This window comes from Herpailurus yagouaroundi, unplaced genomic scaffold (genome assembly GCF_014898765.1).
Source record: "Herpailurus yagouaroundi ecotype Mexico unplaced genomic scaffold, PumYag 221, whole genome shotgun sequence".
Taxonomy (NCBI): domain Eukaryota; kingdom Metazoa; phylum Chordata; class Mammalia; order Carnivora; family Felidae; genus Herpailurus; species Herpailurus yagouaroundi.
The window spans coordinates 943,618-954,372 of NW_024412452.1; the positions used below are offsets into that span (position 1 = coordinate 943,618).

General features: G+C 39.5%; 1 protein-coding gene across 1 annotated transcript in view; it reads right to left on the reverse strand.

Annotated features, from left to right (window-relative positions):
• The window catches only part of DNAH6 (dynein axonemal heavy chain 6), a 224,725-nt gene extending 214,655 nt beyond the window's left edge, over positions 1–10,070 (reverse strand). The window contains exons 1-2 of the mRNA XM_040458369.1: positions 8,845–10,070; positions 6,408–6,640 (exon numbers count right to left, since the gene is read on the reverse strand). Of these exons, the coding sequence (XP_040314303.1) occupies positions 6,408–6,632 (225 nt within the window). The 5' untranslated portion in view covers positions 6,633–6,640; positions 8,845–10,070. The remainder of the gene's footprint in view (positions 1–6,407; positions 6,641–8,844) is intronic.
• Between the last annotated feature and the right edge of the window lie 685 nt (positions 10,071–10,755).

Below are 10,755 nucleotides of genomic sequence, written 5' to 3' on the forward strand. Positions count from 1 at the left end.
ACCCCACGTCGGGCTCTGTGTTGACAGCTCAGAGCCTGAAGCCTGTTTCAGATTTTGTGTCTCCCTCTCTCTCTCTGACCCTCCCCCATTCATGCTCTGTCTCAAAAATAAATAAACATTAAAATAAATAAATAATAAATAAATAAAAATGAAAGCCTAGCTACTAAAGTAACAATAAGGATTGAAAACAATATTGGTGAGGTTTCTGTTACAAAGTAAACACATTTGCTTTTTTCTGTACTAAAACAGAAATTGGATCACAATAAAAAAAAAACCTAAAACTGAAATACTTAAGAATTTAACAAGAAAAGGACCTTATTATAGCAAACTATAAAGTCTCATGTAGAATTAAAACAAAAACTGCAAAAGTATGAGGAAATGCCAAATGTTAATTATGGGGAAAATGCCATGCTCATCTCCATATACGTCAAAAAGGCATTTGATAAAATTCAACTATTTTTGATAAAAATCTATTTATGACTTTGTAAAGTTTGTTTATGTAATCGCTACACCCAAAACATGGCTTAAACTCACAACCCTGAGATCAAGAGTCACATGCTCTTCTGACTGAGACAGGCAGATGCCCCTATTTATGATTTTTTGATAAAAATCTATTTTTGATAAAAACATTAATCAAGAAAGGATAGATAACTTCCTTAAAAATCTCAATGGCTAGGGGTGCTTGGGTGGCTCAGTTGGTTAAGCATCTGACTTCAGCTCAGGTCATGATCTCACCACTGGTGAGTTCGAGTCTCACATCAGGCTCTGTGCTATAGTTCAAAGCCTGGAGCTTGCTTTGGATTCTGTGTTTCCCTCTCTCTCTGCTCCTCTCCTACTCAAGCTCTGTCTCTGTCTCTCTCTCAAAAATAAAACATTAAAAAAAAATCTCAATGGCTAATATCATGCTTAAAGGGGGAACACTTAGAAACATTCCTACTAATCTCAGGAGAAAGACAAAAATGTCTACTGTCCACACTATTGTTTCTAATATTTTACACATATTAGCCAATACAGTAGTTCAAAGACACAGTATAAATACGCAAATTGGAAAGAAGGTGGCAAAAGTGTCATTATTACCAGATGATTTTATTGTTTACTTGAAACACTTGAGAGAATAAACAGAAAAACTGGCACAAAATTAACATCCAGAAATAAAACCTGTTAATAAACTTAATAAGAAACAAGTAAAAGTCAGATGAGGAAAACTTCAAAACACTCATGATAGTCATGAAAGAAAAAGCAAACAAATGAAGTTCGATTTTGTTCTTGATTTAGAAAATTAATTATTAAAAAATATCAAGTTAGTCTAGTTAATCAAGTTAATCATGAAGCTAATCTATAAATTTAATATGATCCTGACAGGATATATTGGAGATGAGAAATCTGATTCTAAATTTAATACATAAAAATAATTAGAAAGAATAGCCACAAAAGCTCTGGGGGGAAAAATGAGCGACCAGCCCTACCAGATATTAAAATGTTATAAAACTAAAGGGGCACCTGGGTGGCTCAGTTGGTTAAGCCTCCAACTTCAGCTCAGGACATGATCTCATAGTCCGTGGGTTCAAGCCCCAAGTCAGGCTTTGTGCTGACAGCTCAGAGCCTGGAGCCTGCTTCGGATTCTGTGTCTCCCTCTCTCTCTGCCCCTCCCCAGCTTATGCTCTTTCTTTCTCTCTCTCTCAAAAATAAACATTTAAAAAAATAAATAAAATGTTATAAAACTACAATAATTAAAACTTTGTATTCTGGACACATGAAAAGATCAATGGATCAGAATAGAAAATCCAGCAACAGATCCCAAAATATAAAGGGGAACTGAGTTTATAACAAAGGTGATACTTTGAGGAAAATAATATTATTCAATACATAATAATGAAATAACTGTAAAGCTAGTAGGGACAAAGTTGGATCCTCTCATTCATTACACTGGGAAAAACTGTGAATAGATCAAAGATTTAAATGTAAAATAAAAATAATCTTAAAGTAATTTTTAAAGAGAGGTATCTAAGATATCACTAAATTTTATTTTTACAATCTTGCTAAGTGTAGGGCCTAAGTATCACATAAAACTCAGAGGACACAAACTCAATTACATAAAAATTAGGAATTAAAACAAAACTTGAAAATTTTTATAATGCTTATCACAGATAAGGGGCTTATTTCCCAATATAGGAAGAACTCAGGCAAATCAATGAGAAAAACACCAACTGCCCAATTAGAAAATAAGACACGAAGATCCATATATTCACAGAGAGAAAAATAATTCCTAAACATATGAAAAGACATTCAACCTTTTTCAAGAAGAAACTTAAAGCTACTCTGAGACAGCATTTTTCTTGTATTACTGAAGCAACATTTACTAACCAAAATTACAAACGTACATATGTTTTGAGTTGGCGAGTCCATTTCTAGGACGTCTGCCTACAGATGGAATCTCAAGTGTAGGAGATGGCATATGCACAAGATTATTCACTGTAACACTGTTGTCATAAAAATACTATTTTAAAAACCTAATCTATAAATTTGGGGCTTACTAAATACACTATGGTACATTCATATGGTACATTATGAGCTATAAAGCAAATTGATATAAAAGAACTTTGGGACAGCTATGAAATGATCTCCAAGTTATGTATTAAATGAGGCAAGTAAGGGGCAGCAAAGTTTGTTTTATTATGCTAGCTTTAGGCTTAGACAGCGTAACACATCTCTGAAAGCATACACACTCTTACCATTAATTGCCTCTAGAGTAGGAAGCTGAATGGATGAGGGACAGTGGTAGAAAACAGACTTTAACTGTGTAACTTCTGTACACTTTAAAAAAATTTTTTTAAATGTTTTTATTTTTGAGACAGAGAGAGACAGAGCATGAGTCTGTCTGGGGAGGGGCAGAGAGAGAGGGAGACACAGAATCCAAAGCAGGCTCCAGGCACTGAGCTGTCACCAGAAAGCTTGAGGCAGGGCTCGAACCCACGGACTGTGAGATCATGACCTAAGCTGAAGTCGGAAGCCTAACCGACTGAGCCACCCAGGCGCCCCACTTCTGTACACTTTTAAATGAATTACTTATCTAAGAAGGATGAATTTTAAAGTTTATATGGAAGGATAACCATCTAAAACAGAGAATATATAAAAAATAAGAATGGCGAGGAACCAGTTGCCTTCCACTTACCAAAACATGCTCATTGTAATCAAAACAATGTGGTTAGGTCAGTAGAGAAAAGAATCAAGATCTGTAAACAGATCTCGCTATTTTATACGTGATATAGTGAGAAGTTTATACACTATAAAGGTGGTGTTTTAATTTGGTGGGAAAAACATGGTGCTAGCAAAACGTTTCGAAGAAAATGTTAGTCCCTTTCCTCACACCAGATTTACTTTTTTTTTTTAATGTTTATTTATTTTTGAGACAGAGAGAGACAGAGCATGAATGGGGGAGGGTCAGAGAGAGGGAGACACAGAATCTGAAACAGGCTGCAGGCTCTGAGCTGTCAGCAGAAAGCTTGAGGTGGGGCTCGAACCCATGGACTGTGAGATCATGACCCGAGCTGAAGTCGGACACTTAACCGACTGAGCCACCCAGGTGCCCCTCCTCACACCAGATTTAAAAGTTTATGTGAATGAAAGTTTTAAATGTGAAATTACAAAAATAAAGAAGAAAATGTGGGGAAATGCTGCCTGTCAACATATGAGTATAAAGCAGTGGTCAGTGGAGAGAAAATGAAGTCCAATTCAAAGTGAATGCTGCAATTCAGATAAGAAGAACAGGACCCTCAACACCAATCCCACAGAGAGGATTAGCAGCAGCCGGTGTGAGGGTGCAGCTTCAGCCACCCCATTCAGACAGCAAAAGGCTGGAAGATATTACAGGAAAACCTCGGAAAGAGTGGAAGTGAAATTTAATTTAGGCAGCACATGCGTGCTGGGTTGAGAAACTGGTCCTCAAGTAAAATGTGTGTGAATCAAAAGTATGTATATTTTTTCCATTCAACCCAACAGTACTAATCATGGAGCTTTATCCCACAAGAATATAGGCACCGGTACAGATGGATAATAAAATGATTTTGCTGTACCAGTATAAATATTTGTAAAATAAATGTCCCAAAGAGGATGATTTAATCAATTATGGAATATTCATGCAATTGGACACTTTAATAGGATAGGGAACCATTAAAAAGAATGTGTTCTAGAAATATCATCTGACTTTGAGGAAGTCCTACAATGTCTATTTAGGTACAAAAAGCAACATGTAGCAACATTTATGTTTATGTTGTAAAACAAATATCCAAAAGCCTAAATATGCATTTTGTGTGTGTTCATCCATTTGTATAAAACTGAGCATGGAGAAAGGCAAGAGGGATATACACTAGACTGTTGAAAACCTTAGATATAGACAAGGGGCTTGGAGACTGGAGAATTACAAGTAAGGAAAAGATATGAAAGAAGAGTAAAACAGGGAAGGGGGGGCAGGAGAGAGGAAGGCAGAGAGAGGAGGAAGGGGGCGAGGGGGAGAGGGAGGAGAAGAGGAAAACAAGGGGGAAGGGAGAAAGGCAGGGGAGGAAAGGGGGGAAGGAGAGAAGGGGTAGCAATCATAAAGAGAACAAACCATAGTATGAACTCTATAAAAACAAACTAAACTACAGATACCCATACACATGAAATCAGTCACTTGAAGGCAAAGCTACTTTCTCTCTGCATGATGGAAATTCAGGTATTTTTCACTTTATTCCTTATTACTTTTAGTACTGTATGAATTACCATATTCATGTATTAGTTATATTGTTCTAGTCATCTGTTAGTACATTACAAACAGCTTCAAACTTAGTGACTTAAGAAACACCTCCTGGGGCGCCTGGGTGGCGCAGTCGGTTAAGCGTCCGGCTTCAGCCAGGTCACGATCTCGCGGTCCGTGAGTTCGAGCCCCGCGTCAGGCTCTGGGCTGATGGCTCGGAGCCTGGAGCCTGTTTCCGATTCTATGTCTCCCTCTCTCTGCCCCTCCCCTGTTCATGCTCTGTCTCTCTCTGTCCCAAAAATAAATAAAAACGTTGAAAACAAAAATTAAAAAAAAAAAAAAAAGAAACACCTCCATTTATTTTGCTCAAAAATCTACAATTTAGGCAGAACTCACTTGAGACAGCTTGCCTTTGCTCCATCAGAGCATCAGCTGAGGCAGCTCAAAGGCTGGGGACTGGAGTCATCTAATGGCTTGTTCATTCACATGTCTGGTAGGTGATCCAGGCTATAGACTTGTTCAGATGACATCTCCTTAAGGAGACCTTTGTAGTCACACAATCTAAAGTAGCCCGCCCTTTGTTTCCACCTGTATTATTTTCTTCATAACAGCTATCATTACATGAAATTGCTCAGTCTATTTATTTAAGGTTACTAGAATGTCAACAGGCATTTTATCTGCTTTGTTCATTGCTATATTCCCAGCGTATAGCCCAATGCCTGGTACATAGTAGGTACATAATAAACATTTAATGTACAAGAATTAATTGCCCTGAAGACAAATAGAATAACTTTAATCACCAAGGGTTAATGATACACTTTTGCCAAGTGAAACTAAATATATTATAGAGAAATAAATGTAAAAAGTTTCATACTAAATCCACCAGTTACTGAATACTATATTATGGCACATCTGTGCAACAAAATACAGTGCTGCTTTTAGAAAAGATAACTCATTATGCATGGAATAGAAAATTTTCTGTATGTTTAAGTGAAATAAGCACTCTGAAGATCAGTATGTATGGTATAATCTTATATTAAAGATATATGTTTATACACACACAAACACACACATTTAAATAAACATATAAAGAGCCTGAAGGGCAGCCATTAACAACAGTAAGTAGTTAATGTCAGAGGGTGGGAGTGATAACTTTCACTTTTTATTCTGTGTACTTTCATTGCTCCTTTACATGGATTTAGAATTATTCAAGGGCATAAATGGATTCTTAAAATTAAGTATTTTCAGACATGCACAAAAATTTTCAGGATACGAGGCATTTATTTTACAAGTAATAAAATGATATAACTATATGTATATAACTATGTATGTTACTCTTCCTGAAGGTACCAGTATTAAATGGTACCCTAATGTCTAAAAGAGCCTTGCAACTTATATAGTTAAGTATCTGTATTGCACATTATCCTAGAGAGGATTTATCTGCTACAAAACTTTGTTCACCACTGTATCCCCTCACCTTGAACAGTTACCTGGAACTTAATTTTTTTTGAATAGATGTTTACAGGGTTTACGACTTCATAAACAAGTCTTAACTTTTAGGGTTTAATTCCTTTCTTGTTAATTAAGAGTCTAGAAATGACTTCCATCCTCCCCATAGCAATTTTGCAACCTCCTCTGGAGCCAAAGTGGCTAAAATGCTGGTTTTCGAACTTACCAGAGGCTCTAGTCTTATGGGCTGCTGTCGTTTTCTTGTTCTCTCTTGAGCTTTTGTACTGTGCCTAAACGTCAGGAATTGTGTGTCAGATTCATTTTCTGTGGGTACTATAAAACTCAGTCTTCCCTTTTTTTGTATATTGTTCAGTCTTTCAAGGATAGGGTTTTCCACCTGCTTTTCAGTATTTTTCAGTTTGGCATCTTTCGCTGAGGTGTGGAATGCCATCCTCACTCCTGGAAAGAATCAGGTCAGGAAAAGAAAAATGAAAAGTAGAGCAAAATAACTGGGGAAGTGGGTCCAGTAGAAGTGACTTAAGAACCAGGGGGAGCTGAATTTCCTCACTCCCCAAAGAAAACCCACAAAGTTACCCATTCCTCCCAACCGAGGACTTGAATCAGAGAAATGAAAATGCCTGGCCTTCGAGAAGCCCTGTAGCTGGGGTGGGATCCAGGAATTTGCATTTCTAACAAGTTCCTGGGCGATGCTGCTGCTGCAGATGTCTCTGATTTGGGGACTGTACTGGTCTAGATTTTGAAGGATGAAAAGAAATGCAATTAGTATGGAGATCGATGTTTTTCATGCTTGAATATGCAAAATATCTCCTGGGGAGCTTGTTCAAAATGCAGGTAGCTCTAATGCAGGAAATCCGAGAAATAGAGCCTAGGTACTCAAAAAGCAAAATAAAAAAAAAAACCAAAGGTGGGGGGTGGGGGGGAGGGGGTGGGGTCGGGTGGAGGTGGGGGGAAGAGCTGTGGACTAAATCCTAAAACAGTGCTCCTGGGGCTTTTATATGCATGAGAATCTCCTGAGGAAATGGTTAAACTGCACATTCTGATCCATACACTTTGAGTAGAAAGGTCCTAGAACACTAGAACTAGGAGCCCTTGGTAATGGTCTTGCATCCTCACAACCACTCATGCCCACCCCACCAGATGGGTGCAGATACTTTCCTTCAAAATAATTCCATAGTGATGAGGGAGAATAAGACAAGCTGAGAGCAAAGTACAAGCTAACAGCACCCTGCTCCCCCAGGTGGGATACATGTGATTCCCTGGACACTCCTCGATGCCCGAGAACAAAGGGAAGGAAAGAAAACAAATGGTTGACTGACAGAGATCACAGTCATGCAGGACATGAGTCTCCCTCAGTTTACAGATAACTTAGTAAACTGCAAGAAAAAGGCAATCTTATCCATAGCCCCATCTCCAGAAACCTTAGATTCCATTTCCTGGAGCCCTAATATCACCTCCATCAAGATGTAAGGGGGTTTAAGTGCTTGCCACGGTGATGTGGGAAACTAAGGCAAATGATAAATTAAATTCCCTTACTGCCCATTGACGAGTCCTTAAAACAGGCAGAGTGCCCTTTCTCTAGGAGCTCAGCTGCCTCAAAGATGACACTTTGGTAGGGGCAAAAGGGAATATTGGCTTAACATTATCCTGACCCACTAGGAACCTGTGAATTTCCTTAAACACATAAAAATTCCTTTGCAAACTTCCTTTATCTTTAACCCCCAAGTATATGTTGGCAATTATACTCCAAGCATATGGCCCCTGATATAAATCTGAAGGGTCTCATGACTGAGGTTTTATTAAACAGTAATAAATGACTTTTTCCTAACAACAGCTAGCCCCTCAAAGTCCTGGAAACCTTGCTTCCAAAATTCCTTAGAGACTTACACTGTCCCTAACCCCCTCTCAGCCTGAAGATATACAATCAGTCACTCTTCACAACCCCAGTGCAGCTCCTTTTGCCCATGGGTCCTGTCCCCATGCTTTAATAAAATCACCTTTTTGGACCAGAGACATCTTCAAGAATTCTTTCTTGGCCATCGGCTCCATACCCCACCATCACCCCCCAAACACCATCAATAGCATATAAGGTATTGAAACAGGTGTCAGCAGGTTTATGTTTCAATCTAGATCTGTGCTGGCCAATCAAATCCTCCTACACAATTTAAAATTTTCAAGTAGCCATATTAAAAAAAAATACCCAAAAAAGGAACGGGTTAAATTAATTTTAATAATGTGCTTTATTTAACGTATCCAAAATATTCTCATTTCAACATGTAATCTATATAAAACTTATCAATGTCTTATTTCATTGATTGTTACCACGTCTTCGAAATCCAGTGTGTACTTCACATTTAGAGCAGACCTCAGCTCCGACTCGCCAAATGTGGCTAGTGGCTACCACATTGAGTAGCGCAGGTTTGGATTTGACCACTCCGTGTGAGATCTCGGAGAAGTCTCCTGATTATCTCTATTCCTCACGTTCTACTCCTCTAAAATAATAGGTAGGTAGCAAATGACCACTAAATGCCTTTCCACGGACTTTCTCTGCCTCTCTCAGCCTTTCCTTGTGTGCTCAGAAAGCCAAGCTGTCTCTGGCTTAGAAGTGGGAGCCCAGCCCCACAGCGGGATTCCTCTGGACTCACCAAGTCAGTCTAGAGCAGCCACAGCCGCCGCCGCCGAGGGTCTCCAGTGACAGCAAACCCAGGTCTGGTAGCAGAAAGTTGACAGTACCCCGGAATGTTTGCTGTTGCTTAGCAGCCATACCGGTGTGCAATGCGCCTGTGCGCGACTGTCGCCACGGCAACGCCTCAGCCAACTGCAGCTCTAAGTCCCTGAGCGCGCCAAGCAGTTGAGCCAATCAATGTCTTCGGAACATTTCTACGCCGCTGATTGGTGGAGAGTGCGCACACGCCGGTGGAGAGAGCGCGGTCCCGCCTCCGCACCCGGAACTGACAGCTGTCTAGGCGGGTAGGCCGGGCAGCCAAAGCAGGTGGCTAGCTGTGTTTGCTCCCTCCCTCTTGCCGGAATCTCTTGTCTGTTTCCACTCGTGAGGCACTCGAGACTGACTTGACAGTTCTTTAATCTAATTTTCTCTAGTTAAAAGAATCAAGAATCTCCAAAGAGGGAGGTGTGTTGTACAGACAGTTCAAGTCCCGCTCTCAAAGGGAGCTTGGTAGCGACCATTCACCAACTCTGTCCGACCCACCAACCTCCTCCCGGGAGTGTCCTAAGAGGCAAGGAATGTGAGCACTTCTTTTCCTCAAACTCCACCATCTCAACTGTTCTTTTCCACCTGGAACGTAACCTAGTGTCAGGCCTAGCACGAGGCCGTATTACTTGGTCCGGTGCTCTATCTACCAAAGCAGACTCTGGATCTTGTTCTGGCATTTGGACCCAACCTAATTAAGTCCCCAAACAATTGCTGCTAATGCTTTGTGGAGGCGACCCCACTGAAACCCAATCCAGGTTGCTTACCGAAGATGCCTTATCCCAGTTAGTGATCAGGAGAAGCAGCCCTTTCATCTGCCTTGAGGAAATGTTAATCCAGTTGGCAGAGTCCTGCTTTTCAACCTCCCCTCCAAAATGACGTAATCGCTGCTGGAACCTGTTGTCTTTTTTGTACCTTTTGGTCCCTCTTTCTTACCTTGATATTTGTTTCTTTCCTTGAATACCAAGCCTATATATGAAGTGCTTGACATATCGTGCGACCTGCATTTTCTCAGTCTTAACATATTCAGGTAGGTATTTTAAGTGCTAGGTAGGACATCACCTACAAGACAGAGAACCACATATCCATAGAGCTGGAATGGAGATTACAGATCACTTAATCCAGCTCCCCCCATTGATTAAAAAGAGAACTGAGACCCAGAGAGAGAGCAAGTGATTTACTCCAGGTTAGGCAGCTAGTCATGGCAGAGACAAAACTAGAATACCGGTCTCCTAATCCCTAATTAGGTGCTGGAAACAACAAGGGAGTAACTTCAGTTTAGAAAGAATTCAAAAAAACCTCAAATGTGGACATAAATATGAATTCCCCAGAGATAAAAGATACACACAAAGCTAACCAGAGCCAATAAAATATAATAATTTATATAGATTAGTAATAAAAGAAATTTAAAGCCAACCCTAAACATTGAAACATAAAATTAGAATAATATCCAGTGTTAGACACATCTATAAAATAAATTTCACTTCAGATGTGCAGTGAATATTTTAATCTGTTCCCTTCAAAATTTACATAGTGGGGACAAAGGGCATTGCTTTCAGTCCCAGAATGGTTTTTGTTGTTGTTGTTGTTGTTTTAAGCAGATGAAGGTGATTGTATTCTAATGTTGCCTTATGCAACTGAGCATTCCAAGAGCCAAGGGGAGTGAGGGGTAGAAGGCATTGACAGAGTTTAATAAAGGTATTGCTATATTAGAAGCTACTTATCAAATCTCTCCAAGCTTATTTTTTAATGTGGTAAGATATCATCTTCATTATCAACTAAATATTTACTAAAGCAGTGCAGACAAGAGTGTTATGTTTATCCCGGTGATTTTTTCATCGTTAGT